The 22222-nt window shown below is 44.6% G+C and overlaps 1 protein-coding gene and 1 long non-coding RNA gene across 2 annotated transcripts in view; one reads left to right on the forward strand and one right to left on the reverse strand.

Annotated features, from left to right (window-relative positions):
• Positions 1-19760, forward strand: part of LOC117521736 (ras-related protein Rab-11B) — a 28708-nt gene extending 8948 nt beyond the window's left edge. The window contains exons 3-5 of the mRNA XM_034183078.1: positions 174-367; positions 4061-4141; positions 19098-19760. Of these exons, the coding sequence (XP_034038969.1) occupies positions 174-367; positions 4061-4141; positions 19098-19243 (421 nt within the window). The 3' untranslated portion in view covers positions 19244-19760. The remainder of the gene's footprint in view (positions 1-173; positions 368-4060; positions 4142-19097) is intronic.
• On the reverse strand, positions 4523-20289 carry LOC117521737. Its single transcript, XR_004564036.1, has 3 exons — positions 20093-20289; positions 6229-6238; positions 4523-4532 (listed from the first exon to the last, which is right to left on the reverse strand). It is a non-coding gene; the product is annotated as an uncharacterized LOC117521737 (long non-coding RNA).
• Positions 20290-22222: the final 1933 nt, after the last annotated feature.

Consider the following 22222-nt stretch of genomic DNA (forward strand, 5'->3'; position numbering starts at 1 on the left):
TTAGTGTAGAAGCCATTCCAAGTTATTTAAAAAAAAACCTCTTAACAACAATGAAAATATACTGTAAGTAGGTTAACTACTACAAGAATGCTAATAAACATTAAAATGCTGTATGATGTGACATCCATTAAACGTACAAGAGAAATAAACCTGTCATAGCTGTGTTTCTACAGATATTACAGAGGGGCGGTGGGGGCGCTCTTAGTGTATGACATAGCCAAGCACCTGACCTATGAAAATGTGGAACGTTGGCTGAAGGAGCTGAGGGACCATGCAGACAACAACATTGTTATCATGCTGGTTGGCAACAAGAGTGACCTACGACACCTCAGGGCCGTGCCCACAGATGAGGCGCGGGCTTTTGCAGGTATGTAATATATACAGAGATGCAGACTAATTAATAGTGTACAGGAGCATTTTTATATATTTTTCTAATTTATCAAAATTTGTCTTTAATCAAAATAAAGTAATTTCAAGGGGAGGGCATTACTCTTGAACCACGGTAAACGCTGGTAGGTTACAATTATAATCATTAGTCTGTGTAAACACAGAGATACCCTGGTGTTTGTTTCTCACACAGTGACATAGCATTTATAAGAAGGGAGTCTGCAATACACATAGTCAGTGGTGGTTCTGTAATCAAGAGTCAGCTTTTGGATATTTGAGTCCAAGAATTATGTCATTTGAATTTAAGACATTGAAATCAGTCAGTCCAGCAGTAGTGAGATGTTGTTCCCAGTATGTCTTGTTTGAGAACAGTCTCTCTGCGGGGAATCTGTTTATCAGGTATGTGCAGCAGATATTGTGTTCATGAGCAATTTTTTTATTTAAAAATGTTTATTGAAAATTGATTTTTATCATTTCCTTTAATAATATGAAGCTCCAACTATTTGGTAGTTATTATTTCTAACAATACATTTAAAATGCGTAAAAGCTAATGATGATCTCCTCCTCTGAGTACACCAAATTGTACCATTATCAAAATTCTCTTATCACAGTAGCAACGTTTCCATCATTGTCCCAGCTGTGTGCTAGTTTGTTTTCCACTCCTAATCTAAAACGAACTGAAAGGGTTGGTCCGAACCTGCAAGATAGATAGTAAGTTGTGTGAAACTATACTTGCTTTAACCCTCTGGGGCCGACGCCGTTGTATATGAAGGATAAAACCAAGCTTTACTAAATTATAAATAACTTTTTAATGATATGAGATAGAAACTTACTTTTTTTTTGTTTTGTTTTTTTTTTTTTTTTGCTGAAAAGTTAACTCCGCGGATTTTCAATCCAGCCATCAGCCATCTTTGTATTCCTCATAGAAGCTGTGTGATTACGTGTGCAGTGTGAGTGTCCAATCAGAATTTGTTCACTGTCACATGGTTTTCCAAAATCCAATCGTAGGGCAGATTCACCTCACGTGAAAAGCCACAGATTGTTTTCAGGAGTGATATGTTACTAGTTGGCCCGTTTGAATAGCCCCCTGGGTGCTCCAATAAGTACATACTATTGGGCTCCAAATGCGCCCTGCGCCATTACGCACAGCTATCACTGAAAGCAGACGGAGAGCCTCTGATGACAATCTCACATGGTCAAACAAAGAGTGTGTAACTATCAGGATTGCTCCACTAGTTTGCATGTGAATGTTATTGGATAACTCTGTTGGTTTTACCATGAAGACAAAGAAACGCATAGACCATTTTGTATAAATTGTTCAAAATGTGCATTTGTGTTTATTGTTTGAACCTTTTTGTTGTACAGTCCTTCACACAAGACCTCAAATTACCTTCATAAAGTGTCAGAACAGTTGTTACCTCTGCCAAGGAGGTTATGTTTTCGGTCGCGTTTGTTTGTTTGTTTGTCTGTCTGTCAGTCAGCAGGATAACTCAAAAAGTTTTGAACGGATTTTGATGAAATTTTGTGGAGTGGTTGGAAATGACAAGAGGAACAAGTGATTAAATTTTAGTGGTGATCCAGATCATGATCCGGATCCTAACGGGTTAGCATGTCTGTGGCATTTTCGATGTTAAAAGTTAGCATTAAGCAGTTGCAGCTGTCATCACGTTCGGGTGCATTTGTTTTCAAATTGTAATATTTCTTAAATTTATTTTTGTTTATATATTAATAATCTAATGATTATTATATACAATTTTAGAGAAAGAGACAAAAAGAAATAGATCACTGTGCCAAGGAGGGAATCTTTTTAGGGTCAGTGACCCTATGGCCTTGTTTAGAGAAGTGTTTCGTAAATGTTAAAAAATTCATATATTTGCAGTTTAGTTGAATAATAAATTGAATTTGGTCTCTTATTTGTTTTTGTCTATAAGCACATGCAATATCAGTATCAGTGCTCAGATGACAGTAGCTTCTGGGAAAGGTGCAAATTGCAATAAACTGTGATGCCAAGTGCTAAGGATACATGCTATCCAGTCACAGCAGATGAAACTTTTTTTACTACTGCGCAAACATCATTGTTAGACTTTTTTAGGTGCAGTGATTCCACGGTGTGTAGATGTTATGGCGTCAGTGACCCCATGGCCTTGACGGAGGTTTGCACTCTCTGAGTGCTTCTAGTTTATTATAGTTTGCTGTGTGTTTTGAATAAATGTGTGTGGAAAATTATTTTCTCCTTTTTCCTTTCTTATTTTTGATTGTAAACCTTTATTACACTTATAGAACACAACAAAAGCATATATATTATGAAAGCACAGGTTGTTCTGAAAAAAAGAGACATAAAACTTGATTGTGGGATGCAGGGAGAGCTGTTAACACCAATAATAAAACATTTATGCCAGGCGAGTGAACTGTTCAAAAAAATGCCCTCGGACCCCAGAGGGTTAATACTTTATTTAAACATATTCTGTATCTTTAAGATTTGTCTTTCAAACTGCTGCCACATAATTAATGCTACTTAGCTTGTTCGATTAACAAAGTGTACTTTTACTTAAGTACACTTTATATCAGAGAAGTACTTTTGTTACTTAAATAAGGCCAGCGTAAGATAGTTTTTTTTTTTTTTTACTGAAGTGATAAAGTTATCTGTGCTTTCTGGTACTTTAAAGAAAAAGGTTTAAAGATCATTGAAGTGGAAAGGAGCCTTTGCTCACCGTTTGTATAGCCACATTTTGAGCTTGCTCGTTCGTACTCTAGCATTTGTTTTTAGTTGCTGTTGTTGGTCATGTTTTACGTCGGATAGTGGCAGAAAACACAAACTCAGGAGTTTTAAGGACTCTACCTAAATAAGTTGAGGAGGGAAAAAAAATCCCATTTCATGTGCACATAATGATCACAAATACTTCAGTTTTTTTTAGAACTGCGGCATTTTCATTTTTACAATGTTAAATCAGCCAGTGCATAGGATGCTGCATTTGGTATGAATACAACAGCCTTAAAAATCTAATTATTTAAAGTTACAAGAACACTTTTCACTATTATAAAGCTTAAGCCATGTAGAATATTATCGTGTACCTCAGTGCTCACTCACTCACTCATGTTCAACTGCTTACTCCAATTAAGGGTCACGGGGGGCTGGAGCCTATCCCAGCAGTCATAGAGCGCAAGGCAGGGTACACCCTGGGAGGATGCCAGTCTGATGCACGCTCTCGCTGTGATATCAGTGGGAATAACCTGATATTTGTTGTATTTCAGAATGTGTATATATATCACGACAAAAAGTGAGCAAGGATTTGTAGTTCTTTACAGTTTTTTTGTTTTTGTTTTTGTTTTTGTAGTTTTTTAGGGTTTGTCCTACTTCCAGTACTACCGTAAGTCAGATCTTACTGCCTTCTTGAAAGTAGAGTGTGAGCAAAACTGTTTAATATGCATGTCTCTGGCCACAACATATTTCCACTGGCCGGGTGAATAAGATCAATATAAAGCCATAACAATTCATCTGTCTTTGATATAACATGTGGGCAGTTCAATGGGTGTGTCATACACAAATAGCAAACAATCAGCTGTGACATCACAAAAGTCTGTGACAAGCTGTGTAAGCCCTAACTTTTGCTTTCAGAAGAAGAATTTCTACATTTCTAATTTCTATCAAATTTTTTTCTTTCTTATGATACAGAGAAGAACAATCTCTCCTTCATAGAAACATCAGCTTTGGACTCAACAAATGTTGAAGAAGCTTTCAAGAATATCCTTACAGGTACGCTTGGGAATAAAGGTGAACAATAAATGCAGATGTTTGCCAGATTTATTTGCCTGTGACTCAGAGGGATGGTCAATCGTTGAAACGGCTCCTGGCATGTTTAGAGGATATTAAAGCCTGGCTTGCCTTGAATTTCTTAAGTTTTAATGAAAAGGAAACAGAGGTGGCGGTTTTTGGACCTAGTAGTCTTTGTGAGACCTCCTCTGCTAATTTAGGCCCCCTGGAAGCATATTTTAAAGCAGTTATTCTTAGTCTTGGTTTTAAGATGGATGGTGATCTTAAATTGGACACTCAAACTGCATCATTGGATTACTGCAATTTGCTGTATGTGGGAGTAAATCAGTCGCTTCTCTCCCGTCTGCAGTTGGTCCAGAGTGTTGCGGCACAGCTTTTGACAGGAGCTTGGAGGGGGGAGCATATGGTAAATGGACTGCATTTATATAGCGCTTTTCCATCAGCATCAGACGCTCAAAGCGCTTTACAATTCTGCCTCACATTCACCCCGATGTCAGGGTGCTGCCATACAAGGTGCTCACTACTCACTGGGAGCAATAGGGCCTTTAGTGATTTTCCAATCAGGCGGGGATTTGAACCCATGATCTTCTGGACTCAAGCCCAACACCTTAACCACTAGACCATCACCTCCCCTATGACTCCTTTCCTGGCCACACTTCACTGGTTGCTGGTTCATTTTAAAATTCTTATGTTCTTTTTTTAAGTTCATCCCTCCATGTTTTATCTCCCTTGTACCTCTCTGGGCTTCTTCAGTCTTATGTACCTAGTCGGTCTTTCAGGTCGGCTAAACAGCTGCTCCTGCATGTGCCTAGGTCGAAGAGAAAACTCAGAGGACAGGGTTTTTTCTGGTGCTCCCAGTCTGTGGAACAGTTTGCCTCTGGGTGTTAGGGAGGCACCCTCATTGGTCATTTTTAAAGTTTGTTTAAAAATTTATCTTTTTCCTTGGCTTTTGACACCAACAAGGCTTAGTTTAATAACTTTTTAATTGTATTTTAGTGGTTCTTTTTATTTATTTTTTTTATTGTTTTAATTTGTATTATGTTTGTAGTGTATAGCACCTTGTGTCAGTGCTGGCTGTTTTAAGGTGCTTTATAAATGAAGTTGGTATTTTATGGTAAATGCTGCACTTCAAGTATCCAAACTGGAGGGTGATGGCATTGCTATTTAATGTGGAAATGAAAAGCTGCTGCTCTTCTAAGATGTTAAACCCATGAGCAATGTGAGAAATATCAGCTGAGGTGATTTTGAAACCAAGAAAAGCACAGTGAGAACAAATTAAGTCTTGGTGGTGAGGATGATTATTCTACAACATTGTCCACCCATCTTCCTGGACACTGGCCACTGTGCGAGGCCATCATGTTGGATAAAGGAAGCCTCTTTGTCTCTGGGTTGGGCAGGGGGCTAGCAACTGAAATTTGGAAACAAATAAAGCTATAGACAATGAGCACTGACGTCACATGCAACACGTGGTTATGCTTACGCAGCCATAATGGACGGCAAGCTCTGTGTACACCACAGCATGGCTGATGCCGGATCGTTGGTGGACGGCCAACTTATTTTGTCTGATATAGCAAAAGCACTCGATCCTGAACATCAGAAGAGATATTTAGAGAAAACACAATCAGTTTTGATCCCTACAAGATTTCCCTCGAGCTAGTTTTATCAATTTTGAGCAGAAACCAGATGTGCGGTATCCAGACATTTTCACCTAATTTATCAACACTCCATCACCCTACACAGGAGACGCCCTGAAGGCATATAAAAGTTTGGATGTCTACAGCTTCTTGATGGCTGGATGGGTGCAGAATGTGGTCATACTCCAAGGCTGAAATTCTATCTATTCACCCAATATGAAGTGTTTGCTGCATAGTCGGGAGTACTAGGTCTGGTGCCAAGCCTCTCTTCTCACAGCAGCTACCCACTTTTCACACTGCTCTTTATCTGCAGGACAATGATAAAGATGTACCCGGAGCCCTTCTTCTGACTGATCGTGCAATCTTATGCACAGCAATGAAACACCATGGTGATATGATTTGTCTTGGCAGTCGTAAATAAGGCAAAAAAATCACAACTGATAAACTTAAGGTTCAGTCACTTGCCGTCCATGCCATGCGAGAGTTGCTGTTCAGTATGGCTGCGTAAACACATATCACGTGATCCATGTGTCACGTGTAATATCTATTGCAACAACCAAACAAACTTGTTGTGTGGGCCGCTGAAGAGGAGGTACTGCTGGCCCACCACCACCAGAGGACACCCTGCCTGGAGTGCGGGCTCCAGGCACAAGAGGGCGCTGCCGCCTCACAGGAGCAGCCGGGGTGACAGCTGTCACTTATCACCTACGACAGCTGTCACCAATCATCTGATCTTCAGTGGTATATCAGCAAGACGACATCTCCACCTCGTTGCCGAGATATCGCTCTACCTAGGAGGTAAAGTGCTCAGCCGATTGTGTTGTCTTCCCGACAATAATACTTTGTTGCTTTGTGTGTTTAATAGCAGACAGTGAGTATTTACAGCTGGAGACTGTGTTGGACTTTTTCCCTACCTCTTTGATAAGTACTCGCACTCCTGCACTTACCAGTTTCTGATGAGAGGTGGAGGTGGTTTTCCCACCATACGTGTTGCTGGGTGCAAACGCATCCACATCTAACTGTTTTTGTTCCTCGCCAGCAGTACCAGATCCGACAAGCGGAGGCAGTGGCCACCTGGGAGTTCGGGACTTGGCGGCTCCAGTATTCCCGGGGTTCGGTGGCGGAGGAAATCGTGTGGTTCCGGTTCTGCTTTGGACGGACGTCTCTTATCTTCGAGCCTGCCCACGTGACACATTTTTGTGAATTGACTTCATTGCTTACTATTGTGATCTACCGTGTTTGTTGTGCTTATTCACAACAGTAAAGCGTTGTTATTTGACTTCCTCCATTGTCCGTTCATTTGCGCCCCCTGTTGTGGGTCCGTGTACCTACACTTTCACAACAGGATATCTCGGCCAACGTCATGGACCCCGAGGGGCGTCAACCGGTTGTTGAACGGCCAATGGAAGAGCAGGGCGCACAGGCGTCTGCAGGAGGAATGATCGGTGAGTTGCAGCGAATCCTCACCGCTTTTACAGCTCGGTTGGATCTAATGACCGAGCAGAACGTCCTCCTTAACCGCAGGGTGGAGGCTCTCGCCGCGCAGGTGGAAGCGCGCCCTCAGGGCGCTGCTGCGGCTCCCCCTCCTGTCGATCCTGTGCGCAACAGTGACGTTCCACAGGTCGTTCAACGACCCCTCCCACCTTCCCCTGAAGCATACATAAGCCCTCCAGAGCCGTACGGGGGTTGTGTGGAGACGTGCGCGGACTTCCTTATGCAGTGTTCGCTCGTCTTCGCACAACGTCCCGTCATGTACGCGACTGATGCTAGTAAGGTAGCTTATGTGATTAATCTGCTTCGCGGTGAGGCACGCGCTTGGGCTACAGCGCTCTGGGAGCAAAATTCACGGCTCCTTCTGACATATGATGGGTTTGTGAGGGAGTTCAGAACAGTGTTCGATCACCCAAATAGAGGAGAGACCGCTTCAGCCGTGCTGCTGTCAATGAGATAGGGGCGCCGGAGCGCAGCTGCTTATGCAGTCGACTTCCGCATCGCGGCTGCGAGGTCCGGCTGGAATAGCACTGCCCTCCGTGCCGCCTTCGTAAACGGACTGTCATTGGTTCTGAAGGAGCACCTGGTGGCTAAGGACGAACCGCGGGATTTAGACGGGCTTATTGATCTCGTTATACGGTTAGACAATCGGTTAGAAGAACGCCGTCGGGAACGAGACGAAGGGCGTGGCCGGGCACGCGCCGTCCCTCTCCCTTCCGGTTCCGACCGAGTTCCGCCCTCCCCACGCTCCACGGCCTCTACGCTCCGTATGGTTATAGCTCCCCCTGCTGATGAAGCTATGGACACGAGCAGGGCCACATTTAGGCCACCAGATAGACCGAGGAGGCTGGTCCGCGGAGCGTGCTTTGTTTGTGGCTCGATAGAGCACCAATTGAGAGACTGCCCCGAGCTGTTAAACACCAACGCCCGCCCCTAGAAACTGGGCTAGGGGTGGGCCAAGACATTCACGTGGGACATACCCATATTGCCACACGACTCCCAGTTACAATCCTTTACGAGGATTTAACCCTTCAGGCCCCAGCACTGGTGGACACGGGCTCTGAAGGGAATCTGCTAGACAGCAGATGGGCCAGGGAGGCAGGGCTCCCTCTGGTGGCGCTTACTTCACCAGTGCAGGTGCGGGCACTAGATGGCTCCCTACTCCCTCTAATCACACATAAGACACCACCAGTAACTCTGGTGGTGTCAGGGAACCACAGGGAGGAGATCGAGTTTTTCGTGACTCCTGCCACCTCCCGTGTGATTCTCGGGTTCCCCTGGATGTTAAAACACAATCCCCGGATCGATTTGCCGTCCGGGGTAGTGGTTCAGTGGAGCGAGACCTGCCATCGGGTATGTTTAGGTTCCTCGGTTCATCCCGGTTCCCAGGCTAGGGAGGAGGTCAGAGTCCCGCCCAATCTTGGGACGGTGCCGGTGGAGTACCATGACCTTGTGGATGTGTTCAGTAAGGATCTGGTGCTCACCCTTCCCCCGCACCGTCCGTACGATTGTGCCATTGATTTGGTTCCGGGCGTTGAGTTCCCGTCCAGCAGGCTGTACAACCTCTCACGACCTGAGCCCGAATCAATGGAGACCTACATCCGGGACTCTTTAGCTGCCGGGTTGATCCGGAATTCCACCTCCCCGATGGGTGCAGGTTTCTTTTTTGTGGGAAAAAAAGATGGCGGACTTCGTCCATGCATTGATTATAGGGGGCTGAACGAAATCACGGTTCGTAACCCATACCCGTTGCCCTTGTTGGATTCAGTGTTCACGCCCCTGCATGGAGCCCAAATTTTCACTAAGCTGGATCTTAGAAATGCGTATCACCTGGTTCGGATCCGGAAGGGAGACAAGTGGAAGACGGCATTTAACACCCCATTAGGTCACTTTGAGTACCTGGTCATGCCGTTCGGCCTTACAAACGCCCCCGCGACATTCCAAGCATTGGTTAATGATGTCTTGCGGGATTTTCTGCACCGATTCGTCTTCGTATATCTGGACGATATACTCATCTTTTCTCCGGATCCTGAGACCCATGTCCGGCATGTACGTCAGGTCCTGCAGCGGTTGTTGGAGAACCGGCTGTTTGTGAAGGGTGAGAAGTGTGAATTTCACCGCACTTCTTTGTCCTTCCTGGGGTTTATCATCTCCCCCAACTCCGTCGCTCCTGATCCGGCCAAGGTTGCGGCGGTGAGAGACTGGCCCCAACCTACCAGCCGTAGGAAGCTGCAACAGTTCCTCGGCTTTGCAAATTTCTACAGGAGGTTCATTAAGGGCTACAGTCAGGTAGTTAGCCCCCTGACAGCCCTGACCTCTCCAAAAGTCCCCTTCACCTGGTCGGATCGGTGCGATGCCGCGTTCAAGGAGTTGAAACGGTGCTTCTCGTCTGCACCCGTTCTGGTGCAGCCCGATCCTAGTCGCCAGTTTGTGGTTGAAGTGGACGCCTCGGACTCAGGGATAGGAGCTGTGCTTTCCCAGAGCGGAGAGACCGATAAGGTCCTTCACCCGTGTGCCTATTTTTCCCGCAGGTTGACCCCGGCCGAACGGAACTATGACGTCGGCAATCGAGAACTCCTTGTGTTGAAAGAGGCTCTTGAAGAGTGGAGACATCTGTTGGAGGGAACGTCCGTGCCATTCACGGTTTTCACTGACCACCGGAACCTGGAGTATATCAGGACCGCCAAGCGGCTGAACGCCAGGCAAGCCCGCTGGTCACTGTTCTTCGGCCATTTTGACTTCCGGATCACCTACCGCCCCGGGACCAAAAACCAGAGATCGGATGCCTTGTCCCGGGTGCATGAAGACGAAGTCGAAACGGAGTTGTCGGATCCACCAGAACCTATCATCCCGGAGTCCGCTATCGTGGCCACTCTCACCTGGGACGTAGAGAAAACCGTCCGGGAGGCCCTGGCACGGAGCCCGGACCCCGGAACTGGGCCGAAGAACAAACTTTACGTCCCACCAGAGGCCAGGGCTGCAGTCCTGGACTTCTGTCACGGCTCCAGGTTCTCCTGTCATCCAGGGGTGCGAAGAACCGTGGCAGTTGTCCGGCAGCGCTTCTGGTGGGTGTCCCTGTACGCCGACGTCTGGGATTATATCCAGGCCTGCACCACCTGCGCCAGGGGCAAGGCTGACCACTGCAGGGCATCGGGACTGCTCCAGCCGCTGCCTGTGCCTCATCGCCCCTGGTCCCACATCGGCCTGGATTTTGTCACGGGCCTCCCGCCGTCCCAGGGCAACACCACCATCCTCACGATAGTGGACCGATTCTCCAAGGCGGCCCACTTCGTGGCCCTCCCGAAGCTCCCGACTGCCCAGGAGACAGTGGACCTCTTGGTCCACCACGTCGTCCGGCTGCATGGGATCCCAACAGACATCGTCTCCGATCGCGGTACCCAGTTCTCCTCGCAAGTCTGGAGGAGCTTCTGCCGGGAACTGGGGGCCACGGTGAGTCTCTCGTCCGGGTATCATCCTCAGACCAACGGGCAAGCAGAACGGGCCAATCAGGAGGTGGAACAGGCCCTGCGCTGCGTGACGGCAGCACACCCGGCGGCCTGGAGTACCCATTTGGCCTGGATCGAGTATGCCCATAACAGCCAGGTGTCTTCTGCCACCGGCCTCTCCCCTTTTGAGGTGAGTCTGGGGTACCAGCCCCTGTTGTTTCCGGTGGTTGAGGGAGAGGTCGGTGTGCCCTCAGTCCAGGCCCACCTGCGGAAGTGCCGTCGGGTGTGGCGCGCCGCCCGTTCTGCTTTGCTAAAGGCCCGGACGAGGGCAAAAGCCCATGCAGACCGTCGGCGGACCCCGGCCCCTGCGTATCGGCCAGGGCAGGAGGTGTGGTTGTCGACAAAGGACATACCCCTCAAAGTGGACTCCCCTAAACTGCAGGATCGTTACATCGGCCCCTTCAAGATCCTCAAGGTCATCAGTCCAGCCGCAGTGAGGCTTCAGCTTCCGGCCTCACTGCGGATCCATCCTGTGTTCCATGTGTCCCGGATAAAGCCGCATCACACCTCACCCCTCTGTGCTCCGGGTCCGGCACCACCTCCTGCCCGGATCATCGATGGCGAGCCGGCTTGGACTGTGCGCCGGCTTTTGGATGTCCGTAGGATGGGCCGGGGCTTCCAGTATTTGGTGGACTGGGAGGGGTACGGACCCGAAGAACGCTCCTGGGTGAAGAAGAGCTTCATCCTGGACCCGGCCCTCCTGGCCGACTTCTACCGCCGCCACCCGGACAAGCCTGGTCGGGCGCCAGGAGGCGCCCGTTGAGGGGGGGGTCCTGTTGTGTGGGCCGCTGAAGAGGAGGTACTGCTGGCCCACCACCACCAGAGGACACCCTGCCTGGAGTGCGGGCTCCAGGCACAAGAGGGCGCTGCCGCCTCACAGGAGCAGCCGGGGTGACAGCTGTCACTTATCACCTACGACAGCTGTCACCAATCATCTGATCTTCAGTGGTATATCAGCAAGACGACATCTCCACCTCGTTGCCGAGATATCGCTCTACCTAGGAGGTAAAGTGCTCAGCCGATTGTGTTGTCTTCCCGACAATAATACTTTGTTGCTTTGTGTGTTTAATAGCAGACAGTGAGTATTTACAGCTGGAGACTGTGTTGGACTTTTTCCCTACCTCTTTGATAAGTACTCACACTCCTGCACTTACCAGTTTCTGATGAGAGGTGGAGGTGGTTTTCCCACCATACGTGTTGCTGGGTGCAAACGCATCCACATCTAACTGTTTTTGTTCCTCGCCAGCAGTACCAGATCCGACAAGCGGAGGCAGTGGCCACCTGGGAGTTCGGGACTTGGCGGCTCCAGTATTCCCGGGGTTCGGTGGCAGAGGAAATCGTGTGGTTCCGGTTCTGCTTTGGACGGACGTCTCTTATCTTCGAGCCTGCCCATGTGACACATTTTTGTGAATTGACTTCATTGCTTACTGTTGTGATCTGCCGTGTTTGTTGTGCTTATTCACAACAGTAAAGCGTTGTTATTTGACTTCCTCCATTGTCCGTTCATTTGCGCCCCCTGTTGTGGGTCCGTGTACCTACACTTTCACAACAAAACTACCAGAGAGCTTGCAGGCATGATGCAACCTTAAGTCCAGCTTGGGAAGAAGAGAATTGGTGGCACTACAGGTGCATCACAGAAAAATTGAATATCATGAAAAAGTTAAATATCTTTTGGCAGGTATTTCAGAATTTGAAAATTTTATATGTTCTACATTAATTACATATAAATTAAAATGTTTCATTTTTTTTTTTTAATTTGATAATTACTGGCTACAGATCCAAAAAATAGACTATGGTTATTTCAAAATATTACAGTATTTCATAGGATTAGTTAAAAAAATTATAATACATGAAAGTCAGAATTCTGAAAGTATGTTCATTTATGCACTCAGTGCCTGGTTAGAGCTGATTTTGTATAATTATTGCATCAGCACAGTGTGGAATGGAGGCCATCTGCCTGTGGCACTGCCGAGGTGTTATGGAACCCCAGGTTGCTCCTCTGCACATGCCCAAACCATCTCAATCTCACCTCTCTGGCTTTTTCTCCAAACCGTCCTATTTGTACTGTTACTTTCATATGGAAAGAGGACTTTGGACCTTTGAGCAACATCTAGTTAATTTTCTCCTTTGCCCCAGGTAAGACACATTGGACATTGTCTTTGGTTCAGGAGTGGTTCGACACTAGAGATGTGGCATTTGTTGTCCATTTCATGATCATGTCTGTGCTTGTTGAACCTTGATGCACTGACTTTAACGTCAACTCCTCCAAGTTCTTGAATCAGATTTTCTTGACAGTCTTCCTATCCCTATTTTTTGTACATCTTTTCCTACCACACTTTTTCCTTCCAGTCAACTTTCCATGAATCTGATACAGCACTCTGCGAACAGACAGCCATTTCAGCAATGACCTTCTTTAGCTTACCTTACCTTACTTATGGAGGGTGTCAATGAGTGTCTTCTGGATAACTGTCAAGTCAGACATCTTCCCATTGATTGTGGTTGTGTGTACCGTACTAAGAGATTCACAGTATTTATATTGCATCAATACTGAGTTAGTGAAATATTTTGCTTTTTTTTTTTTTGCACTGTAGACCATAATTATCAAAATGAAAAAAAATATGCTTGACACATTTATATGTAATGAATTAGAAGATACCAAATTTTCACTTTCTGAAAACCTGACAAAAATGTTTTGAGATGCACCTGTAATTTAAGAGATGGCTAGCTTTAAAAAAAAAAACTGTATAGCCCAAAATCACAGAATATCACAGTGGGCTTAACATTATACGTATAATAGTTCCAGTGTGGATGCCACCATCAGATCTTGCAAATGGCCTCACTCGTACACACTGCTCTGTTAACATGATGCGCCTCCTCTAGGACATCCTTTGTTGGAGGGTTTGACAACACATTGTGCCTCTTCACGAATAGCTTCCTCCTTGCCTGGTCTATTTCTGTGCATGTGCTGGTTTGGTCATAAAAAAGGACAGTAAATTAAGTGATCACGACCATTACCTACAGGACAGATGATAGTTTCAACAGGGCGTGTCTGAGCTCTGAAGCGACAGTCTACACAGTCGCATGACCAGTAAAGCTTCACACAGTGTCACAGCCAGTCAGTGTTTAGAATACTGGAGGCACACATGCTTTTTCTGGTACTAGCCTTGCTGCATTATCACAGGCTGCTATGTATTGAAAAAATATTCTGAATGACATCCAAAGTTCATCTTCTGGCTGTAAACTCTGAGTCACAGCCGGCACCACATCATTATCCATCAACTGTTTGAGTGATGATTTTCCTATGGCCATTTTTGGTGGATGGGCCACATGTAACAACATGCAACTACTGGCAGCATTGTGTGTACATGGGACAATTGAGTACAGACCTGGAAGTGGAAGCTTGCTGAGGACTTCCACATCATCTATAACAAGCTGCTTATCCCCCTGCACTAACTGTATGAGCTGACCATGAGAGAGACTGGCTGACTGGAAGACTAGCTGTAGCGCCGACCGTTGAAGCCCTTTTCACTTACTTTTCTCTCTTAGCAGCTTTCAAAGACGTAGTTGCTGGCACATACTTTTCCACTCAGATATGGAGTGAAGATCTCACGTGTATACTTACTGAAGGTCTTTGCTGAAGTTGGTATCAGCATGTGGCTGATGGCTGGAGCATGCACTGGTGTTGCATGTTGCCACATTCACCACACCATGGAACTGCTTTGGGCCCTGGACGGCAATCACCCAGAGAGACAATCAGTCCACCTCCACCTCTCAAGTCTGTCTGCCACAGCCAGGTGAAGCATGGACATCCTCTTTGCTTTCTTAAACCATTGAGGTCATCAACATTGAGGCACCTTTTGTGCAAGATCATGCACAAACAAACATGGCCAAAATGTCATAGCTGATGTTCCCTCATAGTGTAATGCTTCTCATCTCTGTCCCTAAATAACTACTCATGTGAGACAACGTCATTCCAGCTTTCCCTAAGGGTAGTAGCTCACTGGTGGCGAGGAGGCAGAGATGCAACATCGTGCGAAAAGGCAATCATTTTCTCATGTGGAATCACATTGAATTGGTCCTCCAAACACGTGAGCACATGACAGCTGACTGTCTGCTGAATGCGGTCTGGAGTGGAGGTGAAAATATGACCACAAATCTCGAGCAGTCTATGCACACACTGCATGAGAGCACACTGACATGGTGTGCAGCGCACATGTGAAAGTCGAGCCGTATTGGCGAGGATTTGCCTGTGAATACCACGAGGCACCCTCACGGATGTTCTGCGCCACTGCCGCGGCTGAGATGACCACATGTTTACACGCACAGTGCTCAGGATGGATGTGGACTATTACAGTGTTATTGTTTGAAAGAGGCAGTGAAAAGTCCCCCAACTTTAGGCAGAAAAAGCACTGTAAATAATAAGAAGAAATGCGTGAACATCTACTCACAGAATTCTGTCCACTGAGCTGCATCTCTCAAGTTACACTGACATCCTCGCAGGCAATGAACACAAAGCAAACATCTGGATCGCCTCATACACGTTCTCCACACAGGTGAAGTCCACTGTCCATGGCCCAGCCGGCAGCATGAGACTGCAGTCCTCAGATAAATAAATAAATAAATGAATAAGAGAAAATTTTGTTCGTGGCCGGAGACAATGTGTAAAGCGTGCCTATACAGCTTGATGGTGCCTTCACATCCGGTCCACGCATAGAGTTCCATTAGTTTGCACATCTCTGCTATGACAGGACAAACAGGCACTGTGATCTGTTGGAAGTGCTCCAATTAAAAATAAAATGCGCATGTTCTGAGTCGCAGAGACAACGTGGTGAGGGGTACGAGGTGCCCGCCTGACGATTTGACGAGGGAGTTCATCTTGGTGATTTATTTATTTATTTATTTTTGTTCAACAAACAAGCGATGTGTGGGTACAAATTTGTTCGAGGATGCTGTTCGCAGGCTGTTGCAGTGAGATAGGAGCCTAAGGATCTTCAGAAGCGACCTAGTCTCAAAGTCATCCAGTGGTTGCCTTAGGTCACTGGTTTGTGTCAGTCTTACAACCATACAGAAAATAGGAAGCACCGGGACCCTAAACTTTAAGGAGTTGGACCTGGTACAGCCAAAAAAAACCCTCTCTTAAATCTCATAGGCTGAGAACCCAGAGACATGAATGGCACTGCCAAGATATGTAAATGTTTCTACAAGTTCAACACTTTTGTCGCATACAGATACACTTCTGATGACCGAGTCATGGAATTCATTAAAAGCCTGCATATTAGTCTTGATCCAGGACAATCGCAAACCCAGACAGTGTGATTGCTCAGTCAGTGCTATAAGCAAACTTTCTGTTGATTATGCAAAGGTCATGGCATCGTCTGTGAAGTCAAGGTCAGTAAATCTTTCCTCATCAACATGGTATCTATGTTGATGGTTCCCACAATACTACACACACTCAGTCCATGCAAGCATTGAACACTGTAGGAGCTAGAAAACATCCCTGACTAACACCAGTTTTCACTTGATAAAAATTCAGACTTTCTGGCCCCTTTCTGTACAGCACTCACAGTGTCGGTGTATAGGCTTGCTATGATGGCCAGAGAGCAGTCTGATCAACTGAATCAAATGCTTTGCAAAAGTTAACATTGGTTGCAGAAAAAGCACTACCACCATTCACCACACAAACACACATTTTAAAATTGATGTGTGTGTGTGTGTGTGTATATATATATATATATATATATATATATATATATATATATAATATAAAATATATGAAATGGTCACATAGCAGGGGTGGTGGCCAAGTGGTTAATGCACTTGGTTTCAGTTCAGAAGGCTCCGGGTTCAAATCCTACCCCTGCCGCATTTCTCCATGAAGGGCATCCGGCATAAAACCTGTGCCAATTCAATATGCAGATCCACCTTGGATTTGCTGTGGCGACCCCGAGTGCAAAAACAAGGGAGCAGCCGAAGGGACTTGTATATGAAATGGTCTGACATGAAGAATTGGGGTATAAGTGTGTGGCAAGCCTAGGCACAACACATTGCAATAGTCAACTGTAAATGAAATAAAAGCCTGAACCATTCAATCATCATCAACTATGGACAAAATGGATCAAACTGGTTAAAAAAAAGGCCATTGTTGGTCATTTCTTTAATATGTATGTCAAAGGACAAGATGTGGTTCAAGATGTTTAACTCAGTTTATGGACAAGTATCCAATTAAACTGTTAATCCATATTGCAAGGCCTTGCCTTGCAATATGGAGCGCCTTGGGGCAACTGTTTGTTGTGATTTGGCGCTATATAAGAAAAAAGTTGATTGATTGATTGATTAATCGATCATGATATCTGTATGAAGCAGGGTGAATGAACATGTCAGTATTGTGTGAATTTAGAAAGAGGAAATTACGTGGCATCTAGTCTGTCTGACAAGCTGCTAAGTTCCTAATATGAGACATTTAAACATTTAAAGACCATAGTGAAGCTGAGTATCATCAAGCGTGACTCTGAAATAGAGCTAACCTTCAGCTGCTCTTCAATGGCCTTGTTCAGCGTTTTAGAATGTGTATAAGTATCTTAAACCAGACTTACAATTACAACTGTGTATCTTTGTGGGTATTTCTTCCTATAATTTAATTTTTTTTTTAAAGTTTTGGAAGATACAGTAAAACTTGCATATAATGGATTCAGGTGGACCAGCAAATTTTGTCCATTATAATTGAAATCCATTCAAATCCCACCCCTGCCACATTTCTCCATGTAATGTGGAGTTGCGTCAGGAAGGGTATCCGGCGTAAAACCTGTGCCAGTTCAACATGCAGATCCACTTTGGATTTGCTGTGGCGACCCCGAGTGCAAACAAGGGAGCAGCCGAAGGGACTTACTATAATTGAAATCCATTATATGCATAAAACCTGAGAAAATTGTTTGTATCAGTGGTGTCCAAAGTAATCCAGAAAGGGACAAGAGGGTGCAGGTTTTCTTTGCAGCCACTGACTCCAGCAGTTGATTTCACTGATTAACATCACTTTGAGTAGATGAGATGACTTCCTCAGTGAACGATCTACAGGGAATCCCCAGTACCAATTGGGCTTATGTATTTCCTTGATCAAATGCCTGACCTTGATTAGGGGCCTGCCTTATTTAATGACCAGGTCAAAACTTTGAAAAAAATTAACGCCTGCCTTAAATAAGCACCGGGCATTATGTGCATTAAAAAGATTACACCTGGTTGAGTCACTCTTTTTTTCTAAGTCTGCTGCAAAGTGGTATATTAAAATCCTAAAGCCTGTTTTATGCTTCTCCAGCTCACTAACTCTGTGGCCATGCAATGACAGTGACATGCGTGACGCTTTCAGAGTTCTCTGTTCCTTCTTATTGCAATTTGCCACAGGAACAGCGACTTTTTCTCGATTAATTTGTCCCTCAACGAGCTCCACTTCTTTATCCAATCACCAGCCTCCAAACCAACGGTACGTACGTGCAATTTCCCCCCATGAATTGCGGGTCATTTGCACGTCTTTTCCGACTCAGTGTTGCGAAATTGGTCATGTTTGCAGCCTTGTCTACCAAACATATTTGATCCATGATTGAAATGTAATCAGCAGGTGCACTCCAAAAACTTTTAAAATATGATGGGAGAGGAAGGAGTGAAAACATAAAAGTGACAAATCACAGCCCTTGCGGTCTCCGTCATTTAGCAGGTGCATGGGTTTGCAGCCACTCAGAGGGCTCTGATCTAAAGTGGTTTGGTTTGTCACACTCAGGGATATGTGCGGAATGTAACACCATATTACAGTACAGGCAACAAGCAGTATTTTGCTAATAAGTGCCTGCCCCGTTTAGTCACTGGGTCTGATCGCGGTATGAAAAAAATAAACGCCCGGGCTTTTAATCAAGGAAAAACAGTACCCACATTCCTCAAATGGGCAAGTGACAGTGCTTAGCTTCATTTTGTACCTCTGTTACTGGGCACGTCCACGTCCAGACTACTCTGTCCGGTATATGCGAGGGGTTTTTAATGGAAATACGATTGGACAGGACGTTTTGTCCAGTGTTTTTCAGGATTAATAAAGTTCTTTCTTATTATTCTTATGTGAGAGGTATATACAGTGTTTATTACACGGAAAACCATATAAAAGCATTCAGACTTTTGCTTTTGTCCGTTGAGTGTGAATATCCGATTTATACAATGACTGTTTAGGCAAGTTTCACAGTATTTTACAACCAGCACTGTTTATGTTGCTGACTGCACAGCAGCATTTAAAGGAAAAACTGAAAATCTATTTCATCTGTTTCACAACAGAAATCTACCGGATCGTATCACAGAAACAAATTGCTGAGCGGTCCGCCCATGATGACTCTCCAGGAAACAATGTGGTGGACATCAGCGTACCACCAACTACGGATGGCCAGAGGGGGAGCAGACTGCAGTGCTGTCAGAACCTGTAACCCAGGATCCTGTCTCTCCTGGTTGATTATTGGTTGAAATCCAGTGTTGGTATGCTTCTGTCTGCCTGGGGTGAATCTGCACTTCTTAGATCAACAGAATCAGTTAAGCCACAAAAGATCAATACAGGAAGTATTTGAATTGATTTTCCTGTTGTAATCTGATCCAGGATGGCTACATTCTTGTGCAAAAACAGGACTGATGGTACAGTAAGTAGATACCAGGTATTTGTGATAGCAGAGCAGCCTTGCCTGAGATCTTTAAGCATAGACCTCTCCTTTGTAGATGGTTATTGTCACAAGTAGAAGCCGTGGGTTTGTCAGTTTCATTACTACCAGCAGTCCTGTTTTTGGGCTACCTTCTTTATTGTTCAGTCTTCATCTCAAAAGTGGTTGTGATGCTGCTGATTTTCATTTTGTGTAAAAAAAACAAACTGGGGGGGGTTGTTTGGTTTGATAGCTTGTCTGCTCACATACATTATATTAATGCCATGAAATTAAATTTTACAATATTATGCCAGCTTCCCTCTTTGTATGTCACATTACTTGTCTATTAAAATTACAGTATATATCCTGGGATTTCACCCGTCCCACATTAATAATGTGCATGTTACATCCGGTTATATGATGGGACGGGTGTGCCACAACATCAATTTGAAAGCACTATTTAGTCACAACAAAGTATAAAAAATGTCACTTTGTTCTATAGAAATTATAGTTCTGTTAAACAGGAATCTTACCTACAACAACGAGGTCATGCCGTTTCATCAACATTTGAAGATTTCAGTTAAATTTGGTGGAGGGGTGGCATATGGACAAAGCAAGAACACGTTGCACAAAATTTGTAACAACTCAGATTTTGGCTTTTAGAGGTCATGTGATGATATACCTGTACTAATTTGTGCATTTCTGTGAACAGTCTATAAGCATATGCCGATCAAAACAAACCGCTATGGGGACTGCTGAAAACAAAGTACTCAGCTTGTTTTTAAAGAGATAACTGTTAATTTTGATGCAGTTACGGTTAAAAATAATAAAAAAAATTAAGAGTTGGGAATGAAGTGTGTCATCTCCTGTCTGTACAGAGCACTGACCTAGGCAGTGTGCATGACGCTCATGCACATCTGCGAACTGTTGGAAAGTCCTTATCCCCTGAAAATAATGTATGTCTGACTTTTAGTGCAGTGGATAAGAGAATATTTAGAGGGGAATCCTGAAAATGGTGATAAAAGCATCAAATTCGGCAGAAATATTCAGACAATCAGACAATCCTCTTTTGAAAAAACTGATTGGCCACTTGAATTTTCAATCGATGGTCAGGTAGGGGTCAATTGAAGAATTACACAGAGGTCAAAATAAAAAGATGCACCAATCATATTGAAAAATATTCCACATTATTTGCCTGATCATAAAGATTCCAAAAAGGTATAATTTGGACTATCTGTGACTGAATTCTATGGAGTTACGGGATAAAAACAAGAATGGTGACAAAGGTCAGTTTCATTTTGTACAGGGGTCAAAAGTTAAAGTTGCTCCAATTTTGGTTAAAAGTGATGCAAATTACTAGTTGATTTAACACAGTTTTAAAAAGTAATAGTTTGGACCATGTATCATCCTTACTTATCACGTTACAGGGTAACATATGTCACATGTCATAGAATCCAATAGACATAGACCTTGTTTGACCTTTACTTTGGAGACCAAGCATTCAACACTGTCAACACTATTCCATTTATTAATCCTATTAGCTCAACCAGTAATTTGCATCACTTTTTACTAAAATTAGAACAACTTTTGACCCCTGTACAAAATGACACTGACCTTTGTCACCATTCTTGCAGTTTTTAATCCTGTAACTCCATAGAATTCAGTCACAGATAGTCCAAACTATACCTTTTTGGAATCTTTATGATCAGGCAAATAATGTGGAATATTTTTCAATATGATTGGTGCATCTTTTAATTTTGACCTCTGTGTAGTTCTTCAATTGACCCCTACCTGAACACAGATTGAAAAGTCAATTGGCCAATCAGTTTTTTCAAAAGAGGAGTGTCTAAGGAGTATTTCTGCCGAATTTGATGCTTTTATCACCATTTGCATGATTGTTTCACTTATCTGCTGCACTATTTTTCCAATATAAGAAATCCAGCTCCATTATCAGACAGCCTCTGCCACAGCATCATGATGGAGTTTCAGACACGCGTACAAACAGGTTAAAACAAATGTCATGGAGAGTTCGACATGCGTGTTCACATCAGCAGTTATAACCTGGTTAAAACGGCATCCTGCTCCAGAAGACTGCAGACTCCACACATCTGGATCAAAAATCCAACAGACCCTTTCAAAAAATTGTGAAGACTTGGGAGTGAAGTGTCATGTCCTCTCTGTATGAAGCACTATTTCAGGCAGTAGGCGCGACACTCGTGCACATCCTCAGGCTGGTGGCTGAAGCTCCTGAAAATAACATATTTCCTGCCTTTTCCAAGCATCTGCTCACCAGTCCTCTGACCTGAATGAATGGGTCATCACTTTTATATGGATGGTCAATAGTTTCATATTCTGATGTTATGTTCGTTTCACTCAGTCTGTTCGCTATTGTGCTGTTTCTGCATTTGCTCGGACTCACATCACCCACAAAGAAATGCAGAGTAGTGTTTTCCAGAAATGGACCTCCTGACGAGTGAGAGGTTGAATTACCAGTAAAGTACGTCATTCACCACTGATCATGACTAAATGTGTGCGGATAGAGCTATAATCACGAATACTTTGATGTTGTCGTTAAACAACATGTAACATGGGTCTTTTAGTGAAGCTTAGGGCTAGTGGCCGGCGATCACCTTAGTATTTCTTCTGTTTTTCTTGTTGTTTAATGCTGGCAAATTATACAGTATTTTTTGTCTTTCTGATGCCTGATTCTGTTTTTTCTCTGTTTAAGGTGCAGCTCCATCCAGAGATGGGAGTTGTGTTTGTGCTGGCGACCCT

This window comes from Thalassophryne amazonica, chromosome 12 (genome assembly GCF_902500255.1).
Source record: "Thalassophryne amazonica chromosome 12, fThaAma1.1, whole genome shotgun sequence".
In the NCBI taxonomy this organism is placed as follows: domain Eukaryota; kingdom Metazoa; phylum Chordata; class Actinopteri; order Batrachoidiformes; family Batrachoididae; genus Thalassophryne; species Thalassophryne amazonica.